The sequence below is a fragment of the Aspergillus chevalieri genome, chromosome 3 (genome assembly GCF_016861735.1).
Source record: "Aspergillus chevalieri M1 DNA, chromosome 3, nearly complete sequence".
Classification (NCBI taxonomy): domain Eukaryota; kingdom Fungi; phylum Ascomycota; class Eurotiomycetes; order Eurotiales; family Aspergillaceae; genus Aspergillus; species Aspergillus chevalieri.
The window spans coordinates 983,734-1,008,186 of NC_057364.1; the positions used below are offsets into that span (position 1 = coordinate 983,734).

Below are 24,453 nucleotides of genomic sequence, written 5' to 3' on the forward strand. Positions count from 1 at the left end.
AACGTACAGAGGTAGAGCATGACGGCACCAGCGACGGCAGAGCGGATGGTCTGGGTGGCCTGGATCTCTCCAGCCTAGACAAGGGTTGTCAGAACGGGACTTGGGAGAGTCTCTCTATGCGAAGAGAGCGTAGACGACGAGTGTAACAGGAATATTTACCTTGATCTGCTCCTTGGAGAGCTGTTCCTGGCCTGTTTGGTGGTTAGCTGTTGATCCTGTTTGATCTTTGGATGGCAATGAGAGGTGGCTTCTGCAACTAACCTGGCGCGAACATTGTGATTTGAAAGAGTATTTGTGTTTTAACGGTAGTACTGGTGGTGTATGTGAATGTCGAGTTGAACCGAATTTCATGAAGCCTTTCATTCTGCCGGCGGCACGGACCACATGACCAGCCCCGACGGAGGCGGAATTTCTTTCTGCTGCTTGACTTCCTGTACTCTTGCATCTGTTTTGCGGCGCGAGTCGTGGTCTTTTTTTCTTCTATTTATCTCTTGAATCACATTACTTTTTTCTAATTACTCCGTTCTTCATACCAAATCACTGAGGCGCACGTCGAAATCCAATCGCGAAGCTGATCTAACCAACCCGATTCGTATCCTTCCTTCGCCAGCTCCTTTTCATCTCTCGCGTTCACTTCTCCACCACGTCGCATCATCTCACCATGTCCGCTAGCCCCGGTCCAGAGAAAAATCCCACCCTTTCCGCTGACCCTGTCGCGGAAGACGAGCAGGACGCCAAAGCAGCCACCCCGATCGCAGGCGATAACGACAACGACGACCGCGAGGGAGCAGAGCTGAAGGCGCAAGTTGACGGAGCGGATGATGATGGGGATGAGGATCAGGATGAACTCGCTAAGCCAGCGCCTGCCGCGGACGATGACAATGAAGAGGAAGAGGAAGCCAACGGTGGCGGTTCCGATGATGAGTCGATTCTGTCCGAAGTCGACGAGGCGCAATTTGAGGACTTTGATCCTGAGAACGTCGATATTGAGGATCGGCCGCAGTTGGCGATTGATGAGGACAATTTGAAGTTGATCGGTCGGCACAAGCGCAAGAGGACTGAGGAGGGTGATGGTGAGCGGTCGTCGAGGCGGAAGAAGGAAGGACGGCGTGAGAAGAAGAGCCGTCGGATGAGGGAGCTGGAGGAGGGTGGTGAGGATGATGAAGGGGAGGGCAAGTCGAGGAAAAAGGAGCGCAAGAAGAGAGATGCTACTCCGGATGAGGAGTTGTTGGATCCTGAAACGCGTATGTCTTTCTTCCCTTCAAATATTGAGCTGGCATCTAACAAGCATTGCAGGTCGTCGTCGGGCCCTTGATCGTGCTATGGACCAGGCATTGAAGAAGCCTACGAAGCGACGTACCAAAAAGGCAGATGGAATTGTACGTCCTCAAGAAGTCTATCTTGAATAATCCGGTACTAATTTGATTGCTCTAGGACCTCGAGCAAATGGCCGATGCTGAAATCGAAAGCATGCGCAAGCGCATGACCAACGCCGCTCAAATGGACGCCTTCGCCCGTCGGGAGGGCAAGCCCGCAATGCACAAGCTCAAGATGTTGCCAGAGGTTGTCTCGCTACTCAACCGCAACCAGTACGTGAACAGTCTGGTCGACCCAGAAATCAACCTTTTGGAGGCTGTCAAGTTCTTCCTCGAGCCGCTTGATGATGGCTCTTTGCCTGCCTACAATATCCAGCGCGATCTGATGAACGCTTTGGCCAGACTCCCCATCTACAAGGAAGCTTTGGTGGCCAGTGGAATTGGCAAGGTGATTGTGTTTTACACCAGGAGCAAACGCCCCGAGGCTGGCATCAAGCGTCTGGCAGAGCGTCTGCTTGCAGAATGGACACGACCCATCTTGCAGCGCAGTGATGACTATTCGAAGCGGGTTTACCAGGAGGCTGCATTCGATCCTACGTATGTGCTTTACCCATTGACTTGCCCGCGATCCTGATACTAACCTGTATAGTAAACTCACCAACCGCGCACCCTCGGCCCAAGCGACCGCGGCGGAAGCCCGGGCACGAGAACTTCTTCCTCCCCGACTGGCAAACCGTGCCCGTGCCGAAATCACGCACACCAGCTACACAGTGGTGCCCCGTCCGACAGTGGTGCAGGAGAGCAAATTCGCCCGTCCTCTGGGAGCCAGTGGCGAGGATCGGTTCCGACGGATGCGGGCGCGACAGATTGCAGCCACGAAAGGATCTCGAAAATAGACACTCGGTGGTCTATCTATGTTTTTATCTCCGGTTCTTTTGGTTGTCATGGCGTCTGGGCGTATTGCATCTTCTCTCTTATTTGAAATTGCTTGTGTATTATGCATCTAGAAATGAATATTTATACAGAAATGAAGGACAGTGGCCAATTTAATATCTAATAATAAATCAAACAAGCATTACTCGTGCGATATGATAGATTCGGTAAAACCCGCCGAGCTATATCCGGCGGCAGTCGCCGAGCAGACCCCGATCGGACGACGTCACACCCGGTTTTTGGTCGGCCTTCCATTACGCAGAAATTTGATTATATCAGACCATCGCCCGGGGTCTGTGACTTCATTTCGAGCCTTCATTTTTCTCCGTTCTTTCTTTACACGCAGGAATTGCCTCTTCTCTAACGTCTTATAGAATCTTCACCTTTATAGGCACCTAATATCCCAACATGAAGCTTTTAACAAAGGAAGAAGAGGATGCGCACTACAGGTACGTCGGCATTCCCCCACGGAGAAAACCACCCCAGCGCACACATTAACAAAAATTTCAGCTCCGTCCTCAAAGGCGGCACCCTGGGCACACTCGCCGGTCTTGCCGCAGGCGTGGGCGGCGTAATGTTCGCCCAAAAACGCTATGCCACAATCCGCAACCTCACCCTCCCCATGAAATCCTTCCTCGTCACCTCCTCGGGAACTTTCGTCGGAATCATCTCCGCTGATAACGCCTCGCGCTCCTTCGAAGCCTCCCGCAACGCCGAACGCCAATGGTACGAGAACCGCGAGCAGCGCCTCCGCGAGGAGGAGCTGCAGGGGATGAGTTTTATGGACCGTGCTTTCGCGTTTGCCCGCCGCGAGAAGTACAAGATTGTCAGTGCTACGTGGGTTGCTAGTATGATTGGGTCGTGGGTGTTTGTGGGCCGGAACCCGTATTTGTCTGGACAGCAGAAGATTGTGCAGGCGCGTGTGTATGCGCAAGGTCTGACGCTGGCGGTGTTGGTTGCGTCGGCAGCGTTTGAGATTTCGGATCAGAGGAAGGGTCGTGGGATGTTGAAGCAGGGGCAGGAGGGTAAGGCGGATATGAATGCGGCGGCTAAGGAGCAGGCTGCGGAGGAGCAACAGGGAGATTTGTGGAAGGATATGGTTGCTGCTGAGGAGCAGAGGTTAAAGCAGAAGCATCAGTCGTTGTATGAGAAGCCGCACGCGCATGCTCAGGCTCCGGCTGACGAGGGTGAGAAGACTGAGAAGGGGGGTGAGAAGAAGAAGGAGAACTAAGTACATGCTTGATTCTGTTTAATATGATGACACAAGGCAGGCCCTTCTCTGTCTGTTGGATATTTGGGTGCATTTCATGCGGTAAAAAGGCGTTCTGTTACTTAATATGTATTCCTACTATACAACATATTCAATCCCCTACTCCAAAACCTTCTTCTGATTTTGACAAGATTGGAGAACTTCATTTTGTTACATACTAATCAACCAACTAGGTACAGAGATGAAACCACTTTTGATAGCCAACGAGACACATCCCCCGAGAAACCTAACCTAAAAATACCACAAGAGACGACAACGGCGATGACAACAGCAAGAACCACGTCAACAACGAACATTTAACCCACGTTCAGTGCCTCACCCTGCGGTTTCCAAGCTCAATAGACTCGGTCTCGCTATCAAATCCCGCATGTCTGTAACTTCCAGTATCATACTCATAATCGAGGACCGCCTGACTCTCCTCATCTTTCTTCCTAGTATCACCCACAAAGCAGGAAGCCTGGATATTGTTAAGCTCATCCTCCTCCTTATCGAGATTGCGGTGCGAAATGTAAAACAGGTTCCCGCCAATAAAAGCCAGAATCGCAACAAAACCATAGTTCCAGACGAGGAGTGGATCAGTCGAGAGAGCAGTCAGACCCTGCTGGATGGCAGACGAGATAGCGTTCATAAAGAGGAAGAGCGATTGCACCAAACTCTTCATGTTCTTCGGAGCCTTGGTGTACGCATACTCATACCCCGTAATCGACGCCAGAATCTCCGAGATCGCAACTAAGATGTACGGCACCGCCTGCACCCACACGTTAATCGGGGCCGGTTCCTTGCACGCGCTCGGGTGGTCGCCGCATGGACTGGTCTTGTAGATGTAATGTTGGGTGACCGTCGCAGCGACCATGGACAAGGAGGCGAGAATGAAGCCGGTGTAGATACGTTTGAGAGGGGTGAATTTGATGCCCATGCGGCGGAGACCCGGGTAGACGAGGTGGTCCATGATGGGGATGAAGATGATTAGGGCGAGGGGGTTAAGGTTGAGGATGATGTCGTTGGGGGCGCCGTGGAGCTGCATTGTGGCGGCTTGCGAGGTGAGGTTGTTGGTCATCTGGCTGTAGGTAAGCCCTAGTCCAGTTAGCTTCTATTATTGATATGTTGAGAGAAGGAGACGTACAGTAAAGCGGATACCAGAGGAAGATCACACAAGCTTTGACGACACGACGGACCTCATCAACCCACAGGTCATCGAAAGTCATCCATTCGGGCCTGTGGTCAATCTTGCTCGGTTTCGTATCCTCCCAGAACGCACGAGACCTGCAGTTGCGGACACTGCCATCGTCAGCCAATTTGATCTTCCATACTTTGGGAAAGCGAACTCACAGCGTCCTCGGATTCCACGACCACTTCTTCCTCAGCGCAAGCCACCACAACTTACAAGCCTTTCCCAACACAGATCCCGTAGGCGGCGTAACCGAATACTTATTCCGGCAGACGTACAACACAAGCGGACAGAACCCGAACATGAGCGTGGGGATCAAGAACGCCAGCCAGAACCCGACGTATCGCTCCGCGTAGACCATGGAGATGGAACCCACCAGGGCACCGACGTTGATCATGCAGTAGAAGTACATGAAGATACGCGATATGGTCTGGCCTGGGTCGATGATCACGCGTTCGCCGGTTTTGGCGAGGGTTCTGACATAGGGACGTGTTTCTTTGTATTGCTCTGCGATTAGAGGAGAGATGTTTGACCTGACTAGTTAGTAACGCGTTTCATCCAGAAATGGGACGGGAGGAAGGGCTTACTTGAAGCCTCCAACGCCAATACCGAAAATAACCAGACCCACGGAGAAACATCCCAGAGCGCCCTGGGGGTGTGTAATGACCGACGGCAACGCAGAGATAATCAAGATGATATGACCCAAGAACGCAAAAACAATCGAGAGCTGGATGGTCTTGAGTCGTCCAAGGAACTCATCGCCAATCCAGGCGCCCACCAGAGGAGTCACGTAGCACCAGAACGTATTGACTATACTCATAAGCTACTGGTTAAGAAGAGTTGGGGGAAATACTTACAGGTTGTAAGACCAGTCGCAGCTTGTTGTCCCATATTCAAAGCACCAGGTTGGCCAGAACCATCAGCACCGGTCGTCGAACCTTCGGGCAGAGGCTGCTGAATGTAATTGACGACTAGAAGCTCGAGTTAGAATTCAGAACTGAGTCTCTCTCGGGGATGAAGACTCACAAACAGCGGCAGTTCCAAAAAACGAGAATCTCTCACACAATTCCACAAACGCAATCGTGTAGGCAACCCAGGGAACCTTGCCCGACACGCGACGCAAAATGTTCTCTTCTTCCGCCGTAGGACGCTCATACTCATCGTCATCCAGGAACCTAGAAGAAGTAGAGAATACCGTGGACTTGACTGGAGAGACGGTGGCATTGGCGCGTTCGGAGGATTTGTGCTCAGACGCATCAGTCAGATGGGATTTGAAGCTGAGCCAGGATTTGTAGCTGTTTGTAGCTGAGCTTCGTTTTTCTTTCATCATGATGAGATGGAAGAGGTGCACTTGGACACGAGGTAGAATACACGAGGTGTAGTAAACGAATGGACATCCACGAGGACGAGGTCGAGGATGAGAAGGAAAGGAGAAAAGAAGGAAGAGAAGAGGAAACGAGAGAGAAAAACAAAGCAGGTTTGTTGTGTGTGCGCGTTATAAATGAGGGAAAAAGCATCCTGACCGATGGTGAATGTTTTGAATGAGGGGGTTTCAGTGAATGGGCAGAAAGAAACTTCACAGGAGTGCTGTTGCAATCAAGGATTATACCGGTAAGGAGGAGAATTAGATATTCTATTACTATTTTAAAGAGAGATATTAAGCAACGAATATATTCATAGTATATTCGTCCTGGAATTACTTCGATAATGAAGCTCTATATGAAAATGTCCCAGGTTAGGGCAAGGGTAAACAGATTGGGTAAGATACGCCATGCATGCAAACAAAAACAAAAATAAGAAAGTTTTCATATATGTCACTTCTGTCTCCAATTTCTGGGACACCGTGTCAAGATATACAAGAAACAAGCTAAGCTGTACTGTCGTGGAGAATTGACGGTTGATGCAATTCTGACTATTTGACACTTGTAGTTGTATACAGACTACTTCATATATACAACACCGATTTCGTGTCCATAATACATAGGTGCGAACACGCGTACGGGGTCATGAGAGCCAGGCTGAAGGAGACAGCTGATTGCGGAACCATCCTCATATTGAAGCCATGAAGATGCTGTCCTGAAAATCCAAGACCAGCCGGTAGGCAATGACAATCATACCTAGGACTGTCAGCAGTGGGTCGTTGAGTGTCTTGCAAGTCCGGATATTTGAGCTCAGCAAGTAATGTGATGTGTATTTGCAACCTTTGAGTGTATCCTGGGTTTCTGCCAGAAGCTACCAGGTGTTTATATATCCATGTATTCAACACGTGGGTAATTGAGGCGAGCCTTTTTTCTTTTTCTTTTTTTCTTGAAGCAGCATATGTAACAGAACATGGGCTGACCTCGATTCTTGATTGTTAGATGTTCCCCCCAAAAAAAGGTCAATTGAACGATATTCTCTTACACCTGTGGACGATGAGCTGCGAAGTCCAAGCTGAGGAACAAATCTCTTCACGGATTACTCAACAACATTGCGGAGACAACTACAACACATTTGCTGAAGAGAGTCATTAGTGCTGATCAACTAATCTCCGGCTTTTTGAACAGCGCTGCACATTGCTCGGTATCCCAGTCAATAAAAACGAAGTGGCATTAGCAGACCTGCTCATAAGATAAAATAGGGCTATGATCATGACTGCATACAAGTGTTCTGGTCCTCGCAAGAAGTACATGTGACGTCTTTTAGAGACCCACATATGGAAGTGTCTGGCACAGTTTTTATGGCTACTGTTTGTTTCTGGTGTGAGCCATAAGTATATGATTCTTTGTGTGGTGAACACAAGCTCGCTGGGACGCGTTGCTCAGCCTGTAGCAGCTGGCGCAATTAGATTTTTTTTTTTTTTTGCATGATATGGATCAAATCTCTATATCAAATTTTGCTTGACGTTTATATGTAGTTGCACATTGTATAGAAGTCGGCTAACATGCCCGATCCGGAAAGCCGCCATCTCCACGCGGAGATAAACCTCATGTAAATCTCGCATTTGCCTCCGACCAACAATACAAGAAACAACACAATAATGGCTCGACGTCAAAAACTAGTCTGCAACGCCTGTCGCCAGCGCAAAAGTAGATGCGATGGGACCACTCCGTCCTGCTCCAATTGTGCCGCCACCGGCCGCCAATGTCACTACGACAAGGCGCCGTCGCTGGCCTACGTGCGCGCATTACAGGAGCGCATCCAAATGCTAGAAAGCCGGCAAGCTGTCCCTAAGGAAGGATCCGTGCCACTTAATTTTGCCGGACAGGATGAAGAATCTATCAGTGTGGATGCACGAGGTGATTTGAGCTACCATAACCTGACTTCCGCCATTCATGAAACTCCGTCTGAGAAGGAGTCTGCTTCGACAATAGGAGAACCGCCGTCATCATCGAGTCTGTCAACAACAGCGACGATAGCGACACCGTCGGGAACGGAGCAGGTGAATGGAGCAGAAATTCGACGGGCTTTGGTGGCGCACACGACGGCGCAAAGACAGCAGGAGGATCAGCACCTGGACCTCATCGCCACCCATACAGACATCCCGAGCCCGCTGGCAAGGACGTTACTAGAACTCTACTGGTGCTGGCTGCATACTAGTTTTCTCTTTGTTTATCGTCCCACGTTTACCCGGGACATGCCGTTGCTGGTCGGACAAGGGGACGGTGCCCGCCGTACATATTGCTCAGATACGTTACTGAAAGTGGTATACGCGCATAGTTGCCGGTTCGTGAGAGATCCAGAAAGCACCTGGGATCCGCTAGGACGCAGTGAGACGTTCGAACGGTTTGCAGATCGATTGATGTCGGAGGCGCAGGTCGCCCTGGCGATGGAGACGATCAATCCTCCATCGATACCGACGATCCAAGCATTATTGCAGCAATCTGCCCGCGACATGGCTTATGGACGGTCATCACAAGCATGGTTATATTCGGGAATGGCGTTTCGTATGGCAATTGATTTGGGTATTCATGTGTCGACAGAGCGGTTACAGCGATATGCACGGTGGTTGTCACCAGAGGATATCGAAGTACGGAAGCGACTTTTTTGGAGTTTGTATGCGTGGGATAAACATATCAGCCTATACTTGGGCCGTATGCCCAACTTCCTGGCGGGAACGGACAGTATTCCTTTGGAATTTCTGGATGATTACACTGAAACAGAGCCCTGGAAACCGTTCTACGGGTCCGAAAGGCTGGATAACAGAGGCGATTATCCCCCTACACCTGGCCATGTTGTCTCGTGCTTCACGGCGTTGTGCAAATTGTGCAAGATCTTGAGTCGCTTGATGCTTGAGCTGTATAGCCCCGGAACCCATAAACCCAAAGCAGAGCCCGTCCAGGATTTCCCAAAAATGGCAGCCTTTGTTGCGATAAATGAGGAGCTTCAGACATGGCGGAGTGGATTACCACCGTTTCTCAAGATCGATCCTCAAAACATACCTTCCATCAGTCCTCCCCATTATATCACCTCTCTCAACCTTATGTATCACACGACCTTAATTCTGCTGCATCGACCACACGTTGCGGGCCAGAGGGATCTGAACGCACCCGCAGTACAGCGCAGCTGGAGAATCTGCAAGACGGCTATGCGGGCGATCCACGATATACTGCAGCTCTATGTGGGGACATTTGGGTTCTCACATATCACCTACATGAACAGTTACTGCACCTACACAGCAGCGACAACAGCTGTCTATCAGCTGGAGATCGATGATGAACAGCAGAAGACAATTGGGCCAACACGAAACTCCATTTGGACGGAACTGAAATTCCTTCTGGATATCTTACAACGGACTGCGGTCTCCATGACGGGTCTCAACCGCAGCATTGACATTATTCGTTCGCGGCTGAAGAAGATCCTTGATAGACGGGCAGCTTCGCAATTACAATCCTTATTTCCACCGGCTCTGAGCTCTCAGCGCATGCCGTCGCAGTCCTCACAGCCTCCTTCTCCCTCATCTTACTTCCAATCATCAGAGTTCACATTCTCTGATGCTCGTCCAACTTTATCCGCTACACCGTCTCTTCTCCCTCGACAGTCCCAATCTAACCCACTCAACTCCGGACCACCGACTGAAACCCCGCTTAACCAAGTCAATACAAATCTGGAAGCGTGGGCCAGCTGGCTGCCTGCGTTCCCGGGACAAGACGTGTCACTGGGAACAGAGTCACTCTTTGACTGCGAGGCAGGGTTAAGTCCGGATACGCGATGTGCGTTGATGGGGTCGAATTTGGATCCGCATTTGAGTCTGGATTACCCGTTGACGGGCGAGGCGATGGATGAATATAGCCGGTTTACGGAGGGGTTGTAGACTGTATTCTTATGCATGATGACTATGATTTGGTGTATTATAAGCGGCACTGGTACATTGTAAATATATCTAATATTCTATCCTCAAATCGGAGGGGATCGGACACCCCACATTTCCCCGTTCCCTTCCCGTACACAACTTCTATCCTTTCTATTCCATCACTAGATCATCAACAGATACCATCCCAGCAATGACAGTCTATCACATCGGTATATAACCCCATCCTCAACACAGAACAGAACTAAAAAAACCCAGTCCTCTTCCGCCTCAAGCAAGGCGTGACATCCGCTCAACTCTCCGCCTGGAAGAACACCAGCCAGGGGATGGTAGGCAAGATCCCCGGCCTGATCTCAATTCACGCAAATTCGCCATTACCCATTTCGGTGCCCCGGGCTAAGGGGTTTGATTTTGGGCTTGTGGCAATTTTGGAGTCGCCGGAGCATGTGGAGGGGTACTCGAAACACCCGGTGCATTTAGAGTGAGTTTATTTTTCCCTTTTTCTTAATTCTATGATCATTGTTTTTGTTTTGGGGGGGATATGACGGTGACTGATGGTTATTGCAGGAGTCAGAAGTTGAGGTTGGACTTGTGTGAGGATACATTGGCGTATGATTTGGAGTTTGAGGCTCCTACTAGAGAGAAGAAGGATTGAATGGATTTACAAGAGACATAAGGCAAAGACTTGGACTGAAACTAGGACGAGACGAGGTATATACAACGCCGGATATAATTGAATTAAGAATGGTTCTCTTGAACTGACATGACTTTTACCCGATACAATACTTTTATAAACCAGTTCCACGTGCTTGCCCGTATGAAGATGAGCTGAAAAAGAAAAAGGAAAAAACGAGATTACCCATATTACTCCTTGGAATCGACCTTCTTGGCCGGCTGCTCACTGCCCTCTTCTTCGCGAGCGCGCTTCTGGCCAGCTTCGGCGGTGCTCTGGACGACGGGGACGCCGCTAATATAAGGTTAGTAACATATTCTTAGTGTTGAGTTGTGAAAGTGACATACCGAGCATCCTTCTCACCACGGGGCTTGTCGTCCGCAAATCCCTTCTGCTGGTCTTCTTGCCGACGCTCCCTCCAGTCACGGCTGTCATCGCCCCTGTTACCGCCACGGCCACCACGACCACCACGTCCACCACGGCCACCACGGCCGCGCCCACCCCGGTGACCACCACGGCCACGGTTGGGCTTGATCCGGCCAGCTGCAATGTCCTCGGCCTTCTCTTCACAGTATTCCTTCTTGCTCTTGATTATCAGGTCCTGGCCCTTCCACTGGGGCTTGGGATCGAGCTCCAGGAAAGCCTTCTGTTTCTCTTCCGACTCGAATTCAACGAAAACGCTTCCCTTGAAGGACTTGTCGGTTGCGCGACGGAGACGGATGGCGTTTGTGGGACCGTAGGGCGCGAAGAACGCTTCAATGTCGAACTGGGTGCTGGGTTCCTCATTTCCAAATCCCTTAGCGTAGATACTCCGGCTCATGGCCTTGTCCTCGAAGACCTTGACGACGTTGGGGTCATGGTTCGCGGTCACCGACTCGGGGAGGGGGTTCTTGCGGCGCACGCCGGTGTCGTTGTCGGTAAGCTCGAGCGTCTTAGACGACTTGAGAGCTTCGACGACGGCGCTGAAAGGCTGGAAGCGGCGCATGCGCTTGAAGGTATGCAGGAGGTCAAGAGGAACGGAGTTGTTGGTGCTTCCGCCAACCTTGGAGAGCAGGAACTTGTCCGCGACAAGGTTGGAGTCAGAGAAGTAGAATTCAACTTGCTTGCGGATCTCAACAGGGTCGTCGGTCTCCTGCAGAGTCGAAGGGTCGAACTTGGCGTTCGAGCGACCCTTGTGACCCTTGTTGCCATGATTTCCTTCCTTGGACTTGGTCTCTTCGGCGTTCTCGGACTTCTCGCCCAGCTTTGCGGCAGCCTCGACAATACGACCTTCCTCGGCATCTTCCTTCTGTTCGGGCGCAGCACCGTTTGCGGGAGCTTGCTGTTCAGCCTTCAGCTCGGCCAAGGTGTTCTGGACATCCTGCTCGGCGGCAGCGTTGACGTTGATGTCAGACATGATTGCGACTATAACGCGATAGCTTGTGAGTCAAGACTATTGCGAAGCACGATATATCTCCTGTGTCCAGTTCAATCGATCATAAGCACCCCATCGAAATTTACACTTGAGATTTAAGAGGGTAGCAAAGCTGCGTAGAGAAGGTTGGCTCAACATACAAATTCTTAGCGCGTGCAAAGGTCGACGCGAAAGCGGAAAAGGTAGTGAGAGAGAGGGTAGGAACAACCAATTCTGTATCGTCTCTTTCAGGGTATCAAGAATCAAAAGACCAAAAAACGCGACAACAAATGTAGAAAAATCCGGTCTGCTCCTGGGAGAAGACAATGGCTTGTTCTCTTTTTTTTTTTTTTTTCGATGGGAAAATTATCCTATAAATGCGCGGCGGGGGAAATTTCTTCGCGCCACAGCAAAGCTTCAGCCACGTTTGCCTGAGGAATACATGTAGCAGTAACCACGCTACTCCGAATGTGGAATAGTGTGGCTTGTACAAGATATCAGTTGGGAATATGGTAACGAGTACGACACTATGAGACAGGAAAGAACGATACCAGTAAAAGCAGAAGACATTCTATTGAATATGAGCATTGTCATTCATCAATTTCTAGAGCTAACTATACCTGGCTGTCACGAAATCACAGATCCCTTATTACCTTGTCCAGGGAACAGGAGTCTAGAAGAGGGATAAGGAGCAGGTAATTATAGGCTGTGCCAATCATACAGTTAGGCAGAGACACTAGATTTCGCGTAGTAGAATGGCAGCTCTGGCCTTGCGCCTTCCTGCCACGGTAGGCCCGTGTTGTTGCCGTTGCTGCGGGCTTGGGGTGCGCCTGCCTCTTTCGTACAATCCCAACTATAGGCGGCTTTGACTTGTCTCCCGCCTCTGAATCTTTTCTTTCTTCCACCATGGTAGCTTTTGATCGGATCCAAGCATAGTTTCCATCAGGCATCTTTACTCGTTGGGAGTTTTGGATAGAGATATTTCCAGCATCATCAGCTTATTTCATTTTCTGCATCGTTTCGATATCTCAAAGCACGGAAACCAGAATCACCTCGAGGGACTCCTTCGTCAGACAGGTACGTCGAATCCAATACTTGGAGCAGCTCTCTATGCTGCTTCAAAAGTGTTGGGCTCTGCTAACGATCATCTCTGTCAGGGATCCCGTCACAACCTCGACCATCTGTCTCACCTGTCGAAACACCATACGAGCTATTCCCTACGACTGCCCTCATTATGCCTGCTATTGGTGGTCAACCCCCGCCAGCACCATGGCCCGTGCAAGATGTAAGTCAGGATCCATTTACGAATCGAAGCATTGGCCTTACATGGGTATCCAGATCATATATGTGGCTATTGTCGGTCCGGTCATGCTGGCAGCGTTCTTTGAATGGGTGCTTTGGCTCGTTGCGTTCTTGTTTTGTCTTGCCAAGGTCTACACGAAAGCAGATCATTGGACTGTGAGATTCCTTGCGGTGGTCATGATGATTCTCTTCACGTTGTTGAGGTGAGACGTGTTCGAAGCCTCCCGCTTTGAGCATACTCTAATCAATATACAGAGCGATTTTCCTTCCGATTATGATTGTCACTCTTCCTCTGCCAGCACAAATCACCCGGTACTTTCCGACTCGGGCAGTTTTCATCTTGCAATGGTTTGCATTTTGGTCGTTTGCCGGGCTACTTATACTGCCGTTCCTCCTTTGCGTCTATCGACTCGTCACGAACTCGCTTGGAAGGGCAAAGAGGGTAAAACAGGTTCTTGACGACCGTACCGCTCCGAAGACAGTCATCGTGATGCCAGTGTACCAAGAAGCACCGGAAGTTCTGATCAAAGCAATCGATTCAGTAGTCGACTGCGACTATCCAGCGAATTGTATCCATGTTTTCCTGTCCTACGATGGAGGTGTGGTGGACGAGTCCTATCTTCAAGTTATTCACCATCTAGGGATCCCGATATCTTTAAAGACTTATCCACAAAGTATCGACGTGACATACAAAGGCGCCAGGGTTACTGTGTCTCGATTCAAGCACGGCGGTAAACGACACTGCCAAAAGCAGACATTCAAGCTTATCGATAAGATCTACGCAGAATATCTTAAGCGTCGTGACGATCTTTTTGTGCTGTTCATCGACTCCGATTGCATCCTCGACAGGCTGTGTCTGCAGAACTTCATGTACGACATGGAGTTAAAGCCGGGAAGTAAGCACAACATGTTGGCAATGACGGGAGTGATCACATCGACTACAGAGCGAAACTCTCTCATTACCGTCCTCCAGGATATGGAGTATCTGCACGGCCAATTGTTCGAGCGTTCTGTTGAATCGGCGTGCGGCTCCGTGACATGTCTTCCGGGTGCTCTTACAATACTTCGATTCTCTGCCTTTCGGAAGATGGCTAAATACTATTTCGCGGACAAAGCAGAGCAATGTGATGACCTTTTCGACTATGGAAAATGTCACTTGGGCGAGGACCGCTGGCTCACACATCTGTTCATGGTTGGGGCTAAAGAACGCTACCAGATCCAGCTGTGCACTAGTGCATTCTGCAAAACAGAAGCCGTCCAGACGTTTGGAAGCCTTCTGAAGCAACGACGCCGGTGGTTTCTTGGCTTTGTCACCAACGAAGTATGCATGCTTACCGACATCAGAATCTGGAAGCAGTATCCTCTTCTGTGTCTTGTTCGCTTCATGCAACACACAATCCGGACGACTGCCCTTCTCTTTTTCATCTTGGTGATCTCCGTTATAACGACATCCAACAAAGTCGAGAATCTCCCCGTGGGCTTCCTTGCGGTGTCGCTTGGCCTGAACTATTCCCTCATGCTATATTTCGGTGCAAAGCTCAAGCGATTCAAGGCCTGGCTCTACCCACTGATGTTTATACTGAATCCGTTTTTTAACTGGCTTTACATGGTATATGGGATTTTCACTGCCGGTCAACGAACGTGGGGAGGGCCACGAGCTGATGCTGCCGCGGCCGATAAGCACACTACCCCAGAAGAAGCGGTAGAGCAGGCACGAGCCCAAGGCGATGAGTTCAATGTCGATGTTGGTACTTTTCGGCTATCTCGATGCGAAGACAGGGGCGTCCCGGTTCATCCTTCGGAGAAAATCGAGGGACGGTTTGCTCCTGCCGCGCAACTCCCAGAGGGTGGTTATGTCAACGCCTACAACGACTCCGGCGTTACTGTCGCTCAGGCTATGTCTCCGCTCCCTGGGGTTCCCCGAATCCATCTGCATCCTCGACAGCTCTCTTCGGACTCTGGATTCACCATGGACTCGACTAATCCAATTTCCATGCCGCACAGTGTGGAGAGTCTTATGCACGAAGATGAACAGATCAGGCAATATCTCGCTCGTAAGGGACAGGGACAGATTAGCCACACGAGTACGGAGATGTGTGCCGATATGGGCGACTTGGACGGTCCAAGCGATCCTCGCGCGCCGCAGCAGGGTTTTGAAGCACAGCCTGCCGAAGCAATGCCGGAGGCGGATATTGCCAGCTCAAGACCCCTTTCAACAGAGCGACCGGGATCCGCGAGATCTGCACCGAACACCACTCCCGTGAACGGCCCATCTGGAAGTAACTCTCTTGCTGAGCATGTCATTTCAGACTCACAGTCCTCAAACTCTCGACTCTGGAAGGAAAAGATGCGGTCAATGGGGCCTGAAGATATGGTCTGAACGTGCAAAGGGAAGAGTAATCAAGGGAGATCGGATATGTATGGTGACAGCACGAACTGTTTTTTGGGGTATACGATTGATGATGCTTCTTTATCTTTTCTTTTTGGCAAATTCTCATTCTTTCCTTGTTTTGTTAGTGCGAATTGTTAGTGTGTTCAGTACTAGGAGCAGAATACGAATCATGAATCCATATCTCATGGACGAAATAGTAGCCCTAATAACCGTGTCGCTGTGTTTAAATGGCTGACCAAAGGGAGTAGACTGTATGTATGATGGCATCGAATTGGAATCATCTTATCTTTCTATATCCCTAGCATTCCATGGGACCACGGCTAGTATATGCGACGATATCCCGCATTGAACTATTGTATTACTCGACAACCTCAGTTTATCTTCCAACTTCAAAAGACTCCATCCAAAGAATACTCGACTTGTTCAACGTAGTACTATAGTGATTTGCGAACCAGAAATCTATTTCTCTAAGTCAACACGATGCTCACCAAATAGTCCACTGCCGTACCTAGTTTATCGGAGCGTCCTACCGCAGCCGATTACAAGGGAATCAGCAGTAGAGTGTCTTGAGAAACACGGATGGAAGGACTCTGTATGTTGTCCTTAATTTGCTATACCCCATACTAATGAAGTATATGGTGGAGTGTATTCTCCATCGCCTGCACCACACTTTCATCCCTATTCTCATGAATGCGTTGGTATACTCAATCATGTATTTTACATACAGAGTGCAACGATATACTGATACCGTTGATAGGCATCATAAACAGCTCTGCAGGCCTGATACTTGGCCTAGGAGCAGGCGATACAGACCTCAAACCACAAACCGTTTTCCCAAGGCTCAACAACCAAAGGCCTACGTCTGCCAGTCTCAGCTGGTGATGTTGTCATTCAACCAGCAGGAAACTGCACATGGCCAAACGAATGCGAAAGACTACAAATCTATAGCTGCATTTCCCGAGGTACATTTCCCTTGCATACAGATGTACATGTGCCAACGGTGGAAAGCATGCATAGTACAGCGAGGGTGCTCTGCTGACGTTGCGAATGGAGTTGAGGGCTTATATGGCCGGGATGATGGAATCGAGACGATTGGTTTGCCGGCTCCGAGGGCTTGTACGATGGCGGTTCCTCTGCCCGAGGATCCAGTGTTTGGGGCGAAAGGATCGCTGCGGAACTTGTGGACTCGGGCGGGGGATAAGTTTTGGGCTGAGGGTGAGTTGAGAGCTGCCTAGGTTTCCCTGTGAGTCGAAAGAATCTAGAATCCGAATTTGATGTCCAATTGATGTCCAAAATGCATATGATCAGGCATTCCCTGCCTTAGGCTGCAGTCACCTGATGCTATCGATAAGCCCCGCGAAAGGCGGCGAGGTTCTGCCGGGGACTGGATGGCGCCAGAAGGTTCGAAAAGTGGAAGCATCTCGAAGCGTCTCCGGGTTGGCATTTGCTAATTGACGATTGTTAGGCAGTTTGACTGGCCACAATTCTTGGAAAATCATCCAACTTGTTTGACTTCCCAGAGGATCGTTAGTCAAGAAAACAGAGAACTGCGTTTAGATTGACGCGCTGGACAAATTAGCCCCACGTTGTCAAGCCACAGGTCGAAAAGCTGTGGCGCAGTGCAAATTCTCCCCTCTTTCGCTTTTTCTCACTTAACCGCAACGCTTCCTCTCCCAACTCTCTCTCTTTTCTTGAGAACCCTTTTTTATCCATTTCTTTCCCTTTCCACTTCACTTATTCCCCCTTTCTCTTCCGTCTACTAAACCGTTGACCATGAGTGTCGTCGGTATCGATTTCGGTGCCCAGAGCACCAAGATTGGTGTTGCCAGAAATAAGGGTATTGACATTGTGCGTGCCCCTCGTCCCCCATATCCATATTCGTAATATTTGAAAGGACTTCGCGCTGACTTTGACTCTTCTTTTCTTTGCTATAGATCACCAATGAAGTCTCCAACAGATCGACTCCGTACGTTTCAGTCCCTCTCTTTTGAAAAGATTTTTCCCCTGCATGATGACTAACGGAAACTTTTTCATCCAGGTCGCTCGTCGGATTCAACGCCAGAAGCAGAGCCCTCGGTGAGGCTGCGAAGACACAGGAGACCTCAAACCTGAAGAACACTGTCGGCAACCTCAAGCGTCTTATCGGCCGTTCCTTCAACGACCCCGATGTTGAGATCGAGCAGGAGTATAACACAGCAGCTCTCTGTGACGTCAATGGCCAGGTCGGTGCCGAAGTTAGCTACCTGGGTAAGAAGGAGAAGTTCTCTGCCACTCAGTTGGTGGCTATGTACTTGACCAAGATCCGGGACATCACCTCTGCCGAGTTGAGACTTCCTGTTTCCGATGTCACCATCAGCGTTCCCGCCTGGTTCACCGATGTCCAGCGTCGGGCCATGCTTGACGCCGGTGAGATCGCCGGTCTCAAGGTGCTTCGCCTGATCAACGACACGACCGCCACCGCCCTTGGATACGGTATCACCAAGCTCGACCTCCCCAACCCCGATGAGAAGCCCCGCCGGGTCATGTTTGTCGACATTGGTCACACCGACTACACTGCCTCGATTGTTGAGTTCCGCAAGGGTGAGCTCAACGTCAAGTCGACTGCCTACGACCGTCACTTCGGTGGTCGCAACTTCGACCGTGCTCTGACCGAGCACTTCGCCAACGAGTTCAAGCAGAACTTCAAGATTGACGTCCGCACCCATGCCAAGGCCTGGTCCCGGACTCTTGCCGCTGCTGAGAAGATGAAGAAGGTTCTGTCGGCCAACCCGGCCGCCCCCATGAACATCGAGTCGCTGATGGAGGATGTCGATGTCCGCGCTATCGTCAAGCGTGAGGAGCTTGAAGTTATGATCCAGCCCTACCTCGAGCGCGTCACTGCTCCCATCGAGCAGGCTCTCGCTGAGGCTAAGCTGACCGCTGACGACATCGACTTCGTCGAGATGGTTGGTGGTTCCACCCGTGTGCCCGCCATCAAGGAGGCCGTCTCCAAGTTCTTCGGCGGCAAGACCCTCTCTTTCACTCTCAACCAGGATGAGGCCATTGCTCGCGGCTGTGCTTTCAGCTGCGCTATCCTCTCTCCTGTCTTCCGTGTCCGTGACTTCTCGGTGCACGACATTGTCAACTACCCCGTTGAGTTCACCTGGGAGCAGTCTCCCGAGATCCCCGATGAGGACACCAGCCTGACCGTCTTCAACCGGGGCAACGTCATGCCTTCCACCAAGATCCTCACCTTCTACCGCAAGCAGCCTTTCGATCTCGAGGCTCGCTACGCCAACCCCGATGAGCTCCCCGGCAAGATCAACCCTTGGGTTGGTCGCTTCTCCGTCAAGGGCGTCCAGGCTGACGCCAACGACGACTTCATGATTTGCAAGCTTAAGGCCCGTCTGAACCTGCACGGTATCCTCAACGTTGAGTCTGGTTACTACGTCGAGGACATGGAGGTTGAGGAGCCCGTTCCCGAGGAGGGCGATGTAAGTTTAATCTTTTACTTCTATATATACCAGGATGCTGACTGACTCATAGGCCATGGAGACTGACAAGCCTGAGGGTGAGCAGCCGAAGAAGACCCGCAAGGTCAAGAAGCAGGTCCGCAAGGGCGACTTGCCCATCGCCGCTGGCTCCCCTGGTATTGACCAGTCGGTCCGGGAGGCTTTCACTGAGCGTGAGAACTCCATGTACATGGAGGACAAGCTGATTGCCGAGACCGACGAGAAGAAGAACGAGCTTGAGGCCAGCATCTACGAGCTCCGTGACAAGATCGACGGTGTCTACGCCGAATTCGCCAGCGAGGAGGAGAAGGACAAGCTTAAGTCCAAGCTCCTTGACACCGAAGTAAGTTGCTGTCTTTCACTGGTACCTGAAATTCATCCTAACATGCAATAGGACTGGCTTTACGAAGACGGTGAGGACACCACCAAGTCCGTGTACGTTGCCAAGATGGATGAGATCCGCTTCATTGCCGGGCCCATTGTCCAGCGTTACAAGGAAAAGGTCGAAGCTGAGCGTCAGGCCGTCCTGAAGGCTCAGGAGGAAGAGGCCGCCAAGAAGCGTGCTGAGCAGGAGGCCCAGCGCAAGGCCGAGGAGGAGGCCAAGAAGGCGCAGGAAGCCCAGCAGGAGCCAAAGGCCGACTCTGAGATGCAGGACGCACCCGCCGAGGGTGAGGCCGCTCCCGCCGAGGAACAGAAGCAGTAAATCAACCACAAAAAAAAAGTTTCGCGCCTATGAGTTGACGTTTTGATATCATTTACGGTACGGTTTTTGAATTCCGTGCGAACTTCATGACAACGGCCATGACAATACAAATTTCTCGTTTCTTTCTTTCTTATCTTATTTTACCCCCCATTTTTGTGATGTTGAAATCTAATGTTGTAGACCGTGAGTTTGCTCTGTTTTTACCTTCTCTCGTTTCGGTTGTTTTATGGACGTTTGGTTCCCTTTCACAGGAAGGAGTCAGGTTATGATGCATGGATATACGGTAATGTGACCACGGAATGAATAGAGGCAGTTGCTGTTGCTACGGTCCGTTGAGATGATTTTGAAGTCTATGGATAGAATGAACAGCGTACAGTAATAGAAGACTGGTTGAGTTGACCATTGTGCATAAGTAGATCGTAGTTATGTTTGTATTACTCAGCTATGCTAACATACCGCCTAAGGCAATAATCTTATCGACGCTGTTATCTCTGGCTGACAAACGCAATCGCCGTCGAAGTCGATCGAATGTCGTCTTTGCCTCAGTCGCATTCCTCATAACTCATCCGCCATCTATTGTATATATAAATCCATTGGGGACGTCCTGATCCCCTCAATCCAAACAATGGATGCATCCACTCCTAATACCATGGAGCTTACAATCCACCACCATGGCACTCCTCACACCTACCACCTCTCCCCCGACGCAACCCTCCAAGACCTCTCAGCAACACTATCCTCAACCCTTCACATCCCAACGGAAAACCAGAAACTCCTCATCGCCCCGAAACCAGGCATGCAGAAACATCCCTTCCCACCAACCAAACTCGACTCTATCCTCCAGCTCGACTCCCCCAAGTTCAAAATCACCCTCCTCGGCACTCCAACAAAGGAAATCGAGAATCTAAACGCCGAAGGCGAGAATACAAAACGAAAACTCGAGGCGCGCGCAGCCGCAAGACTTTCTTCAGCCGCAAAACCAACACCTACGCGCCGGACGGGTGGGATACATACACTCGGCGATTCGAAGGAGTCGTATACATTCCATCGCCTGTTACCGCTGTCTTACCTGCCGAATCCGGACCGCTCGTTACAGTTTCTCGCGCGACTTCGTGATGATCCTGGTATTCGCGCGGCGATGGCAAAGCACCGCTTCTCCGTGCCGTTGTTAACAGAGATGAACCCCGCCGAGCATACAACCTCGGAGTCGCGGACGTTAGGCCTTAACCGCAATAAAGGTGAGGTTATTGAACTGCGGCTTCGGACGGATGCGTACGATGGCTATCGTGATTACCGGACGATAAGGAAAACACTGTGCCATGAACTTGCGCATTGTGTGTTCAGTGAGCATGATCGGGATTTCTGGAATTTGACGGGGCAGATTGAGAAGGAGGTTGAGAGGGGAGATTGGAAGCATGGAGGGCGGAGTGTTAGTGGGGAGGAGTTTTATAATCCCGGGGACTGGGAGGGGGTTCAGGAGAGTGGGTTGGTTGTTGATGAGAAGGGGTGGACTGGGGGGAGTTTTGTGCTGGGCGGATTGAGGGAGGATGCTGTTGGTAGTGCTAACAGTGCTGCTGGTGGTGCGAGGTCAGTTGGAGTTGAGGGGAGGAGGGAGGTGTTGGCGAGAGCTGCGGAGGAGAGAATGCGACGAGAGAAAGAGCAGGGGAAGAAAGAGAATTGACATATGATACCCATGTTTATAAACAAGTTGCATGCTTGACATGTACACGATAATGTACCTAAGTCTGCTCATTCACAAACAACCCAGCCATACCCTGTCCAGTTCCAATACACATACTAGTAACCAAAACCTTCTTCTGCGTCCTCTTCGCCTCGTTCAACACAGTACAGATCTGTCTCGCTCCCGTAGCTCCCAACGGGTGACCGAGCGCAATCGCACCACCGCACGGGTTTACCTTAGCATGGTCCAGACCAAGGTTGTTCAAGCAGTACACCGCCATCGAGGCGAATGCCTCGTTGATCTCGAAGATGTCGATGTCGTCCTTAGTCAAGTTGAACTTGCCCAGGAGCTTGGGGATCGCGGCTGTAGGTCCGATACCCATGACACGAGGAGGGACACCGGCGACAGTGGCGCCGCAGAATTTGGCGAGGATGGGCTGGTTCAGCTCAATGGCCTTGGAGCGGCGCATGAGGAGAATTGCGGCGGCTGTATCATCGTCAGTGTCTATTCTAATTGAGGTCTAGTTGGGGCAGAGCTTACCGCCATCAGTGACTTGACTGGCGTTACCACCAGTAGTCCTGTTACCGAACTGAGGGAATGCAGGACGAATCTTGCCCAATGCCTCGGGCGTAGTACCATAGCGAATACCCTCATCTCTCGTCAAAGTAACCTCCTTCTCCTCGCCCGTCTTAGGATCCTTGACCTTGGTCGTAATCGGCACAATCTCATCATCAAACCAACCCGCCTTCTGCGCGGCCTCAGCACGCCGAAAAGACTCCGCTGCATACCGATCCTGCGTCTCCCGCTCGATATTAAAATCGGCACCCACATTCTCCGACGTTTGTCCCATCGGCTGCATACAATCCGCCGCCTCCTGATTCTTCAGCACCTCCTCATGGAACGGCTTCGGAATCCGATCCCCATTCCCACTCATCAACTCCGCCCCGACGGCCAAACCCACATCAATTGCGCCCAGCTGGATCTGATTCGCAATATCCTGCACCGCCTTAAGACCAGACGAGCAGAACCGGTTCACAGAGCTGCCACCGGCCGTGTGCGGGATGCCCGCCGCGAGCGCGGCCGCGCGGATGATGTAGGCTGCTTTGCCGTCGCCAACGTTGCCGAGGCAGACGTCTTCGATTAGGGATGGGTCGATGTTGGAGCGTTGCAGGGTTTGTTTGAGGAGGGCGTGGATCATGTAGTCGAGTTCTGTGTCTTTGAAGCCGCCTTTCATGGCTTTGGTGAGGGGGGTGCGGAGGGCGAGGGTGATGACTACATCGTCGGGGTTTTTGGAGGTGCTAGTGCTCTTAGTGGCTGTATTGAGGGTATGCGATAGATAAGTGGACTTACATCGCAGACACTCCGGTGTTGCCGGAGGGCTTCAGGTGGTTCAAGATCGAGCTCAGGCGGTCCGTCATCTGTGGTGGTGAGTTGGAGTTGGCCATGATGTTGCCACTGGAGACTTACTGTGTTGGTGATATGTATATGAATAGATAATAATAATAACAGAACAGGATATTAATGAGAGAAACTGTTACAACCAGAAGAAGTGTAGAGGAATGAAGAAGTTGAAGTTGTTCAGTTCTCCAATTTATCGAGCGATCAGCCGAAACGAGCCGAGGTCCATTTCTGGAATGTCCGCATTTATTCGGAGACTCAACTAAATATGATATTAAAGATTTCCTGCTGATTTGGCTAGTTTTATATAGGAAGATTGTTTATGATTGAAAATAGAATTGTACAGCTGGATTTTGAGCTGTATAGTAGTAGTTGCTGGCAACAACATAAACATGCATACACTAGCCATCAGCATTCTTTCTCCAATCTACTACACAATCTACACCTATGACCTGTACTCCTGTGCCTAACAAATATCGTAACAATATGGCTGTCATCGAAATCGAAGTAATCCACGACTTTGTCTGCGCTGTAAGTACACCGTACACTTTACCCTCAGTAATGCGTATAATTAACCATTGCGGTGGTGCTACATTGCCAAATGCACCCTCGACCGCGCCATCTCCCTCTACCAGAAAACCGTCCCCGGCGGACGCTCCGATATCTTCTCCATAAAATATCGCCCCTACTACCTCAGCTACAACCCACATGCTCACAGCGTCGATAAGAGCGAGCTTATCGATGTCCGACTACGTGACATGGCCCTGGAACAGCGCACAGCGCTCTTCAACAGGATGGATCAGATCGGGCGGTCTGTGGGTATTGTTCTTAAGGCGGGAGGGAAGATTGGGAGTACAAGAGATGCGCATCGGGTTGTTTATTATTGTCAGATGAATGAGAATGAGAAGGATGCTGATACCGCCACTACGAATGCTCTCGTGGAGAAGATCTTTGAGACGTATCATGAGCGGGAGATGGATATTTCGGATTCAGATGTGCTGAGATATTTAGCTGTTGATGCTGGTGTGAGTAGGGAAGAGATGGTTGGATGGTTGGATGCTAGTCCGGCGGTTGCTGATGAGGAAGCCCGGAAGAATAAAGAGGAGGTGAGTCGGGAGTTCCGGTTTGTATTGTCCAGGGCGAGCATCGTATTGATGGTTCGGGAGATATATCCGAGTTCTTTGAGATATTCAGCAAGGCGAGGGAGTGGGATGCAGGCCAGTGATAATGTAAAGGATCACAGCACGGCTCCATTCTATACTGTCTACCGTCGGCATATTCAGTAGTAAACCAATGCCAGACAGAAAGCAATTGCCGATATGCTGTCGATCAACTCGTATTCAATGGGTACCCCTGTAATCTGACAGCGAAGAGTTTTACATTCCTTCCATTCCTTCCTATGCGAGACGACAAGCCGCAGGCAATGCACCACAGCCGCCCAGC

General features: G+C 50.6%; 11 protein-coding genes across 11 annotated transcripts; 8 read left to right on the forward strand and 3 right to left on the reverse strand.

The window, feature by feature from the left end:
* Positions 1–661: 661 nt before the first annotated feature.
* On the forward strand, positions 662–2,212 carry IWS1 (transcription factor SPN1; the record flags this gene model as incomplete). Its single annotated transcript, XM_043276968.1, has 4 exons — positions 662–1,244; positions 1,297–1,379; positions 1,435–1,913; positions 1,966–2,212. 4 exons carry the CDS (start codon positions 662–664, stop codon positions 2,210–2,212), a joined length of 1,392 nt encoding a protein of 463 aa, XP_043134893.1.
* A 445-nt stretch (positions 2,213–2,657) lies between these two features.
* ACHE_30359S (HIG1 domain-containing protein) lies at positions 2,658–3,480 on the forward strand (the record flags this gene model as incomplete). The annotated part of the gene is made up of 2 exons (XM_043276969.1): positions 2,658–2,698; positions 2,760–3,480. The coding sequence occupies 2 exons, from the start codon at positions 2,658–2,660 to the stop codon at positions 3,478–3,480; spliced, it is 762 nt and encodes a 253-aa protein (XP_043134894.1).
* A 346-nt stretch (positions 3,481–3,826) lies between these two features.
* Positions 3,827–6,017, reverse strand: ACHE_30360A (putative MFS peptide transporter; the record flags this gene model as incomplete). The annotated part of the gene is made up of 6 exons (XM_043276970.1): positions 3,827–4,593; positions 4,643–4,797; positions 4,849–5,220; positions 5,275–5,497; positions 5,545–5,658; positions 5,714–6,017. 6 exons carry the CDS (start codon positions 6,015–6,017, stop codon positions 3,827–3,829), a joined length of 1,935 nt encoding a protein of 644 aa, XP_043134895.1.
* Positions 6,018–7,706: 1,689 nt separating this feature from the next.
* On the forward strand, positions 7,707–9,980 carry ACHE_30361S (uncharacterized protein; the record flags this gene model as incomplete). The annotated part of the gene is made up of 1 exon (XM_043276971.1): positions 7,707–9,980. The coding sequence occupies one exon, from the start codon at positions 7,707–7,709 to the stop codon at positions 9,978–9,980; it is 2,274 nt and encodes a 757-aa protein (XP_043134896.1).
* Positions 9,981–10,170: 190 nt separating this feature from the next.
* Positions 10,171–10,462, forward strand: ACHE_30362S (uncharacterized protein; the record flags this gene model as incomplete). Its single annotated transcript, XM_043276972.1, has 2 exons — positions 10,171–10,189; positions 10,236–10,462. The coding sequence occupies 2 exons, from the start codon at positions 10,171–10,173 to the stop codon at positions 10,460–10,462; spliced, it is 246 nt and encodes an 81-aa protein (XP_043134897.1).
* A 379-nt stretch (positions 10,463–10,841) lies between these two features.
* Positions 10,842–12,046, reverse strand: ACHE_30363A (tRNA maturation protein LHP1; the record flags this gene model as incomplete). Its single annotated transcript, XM_043276973.1, has 2 exons — positions 10,842–10,944; positions 10,998–12,046. 2 exons carry the CDS (start codon positions 12,044–12,046, stop codon positions 10,842–10,844), a joined length of 1,152 nt encoding a protein of 383 aa, XP_043134898.1.
* A 1,231-nt stretch (positions 12,047–13,277) lies between these two features.
* Positions 13,278–15,725, forward strand: chsD (chitin synthase D; the record flags this gene model as incomplete). Its single annotated transcript, XM_043276974.1, has 3 exons — positions 13,278–13,328; positions 13,382–13,548; positions 13,601–15,725. 3 exons carry the CDS (start codon positions 13,278–13,280, stop codon positions 15,723–15,725), a joined length of 2,343 nt encoding a protein of 780 aa, XP_043134899.1.
* Positions 15,726–17,510: 1,785 nt separating this feature from the next.
* hsp88 (Hsp70 chaperone Hsp88) lies at positions 17,511–19,931 on the forward strand (the record flags this gene model as incomplete). Its single annotated transcript, XM_043276975.1, has 5 exons — positions 17,511–17,585; positions 17,672–17,703; positions 17,776–19,210; positions 19,263–19,571; positions 19,623–19,931. 5 exons carry the CDS (start codon positions 17,511–17,513, stop codon positions 19,929–19,931), a joined length of 2,160 nt encoding a protein of 719 aa, XP_043134900.1.
* Positions 19,932–20,556: 625 nt separating this feature from the next.
* Positions 20,557–21,612, forward strand: ACHE_30367S (putative zinc metalloproteinase; the record flags this gene model as incomplete). The annotated part of the gene is made up of 1 exon (XM_043276977.1): positions 20,557–21,612. The coding sequence occupies one exon, from the start codon at positions 20,557–20,559 to the stop codon at positions 21,610–21,612; it is 1,056 nt and encodes a 351-aa protein (XP_043134901.1).
* A 58-nt stretch (positions 21,613–21,670) lies between these two features.
* Positions 21,671–23,057, reverse strand: kat1 (putative 3-ketoacyl-CoA ketothiolase (Kat1); the record flags this gene model as incomplete). Its single annotated transcript, XM_043276978.1, has 3 exons — positions 21,671–22,098; positions 22,153–22,910; positions 22,963–23,057. The coding sequence occupies 3 exons, from the start codon at positions 23,055–23,057 to the stop codon at positions 21,671–21,673; spliced, it is 1,281 nt and encodes a 426-aa protein (XP_043134902.1).
* A 711-nt stretch (positions 23,058–23,768) lies between these two features.
* ACHE_30368S (uncharacterized protein) lies at positions 23,769–24,296 on the forward strand (the record flags this gene model as incomplete). The annotated part of the gene is made up of 1 exon (XM_043276979.1): positions 23,769–24,296. The coding sequence occupies one exon, from the start codon at positions 23,769–23,771 to the stop codon at positions 24,294–24,296; it is 528 nt and encodes a 175-aa protein (XP_043134903.1).
* Positions 24,297–24,453: the final 157 nt, after the last annotated feature.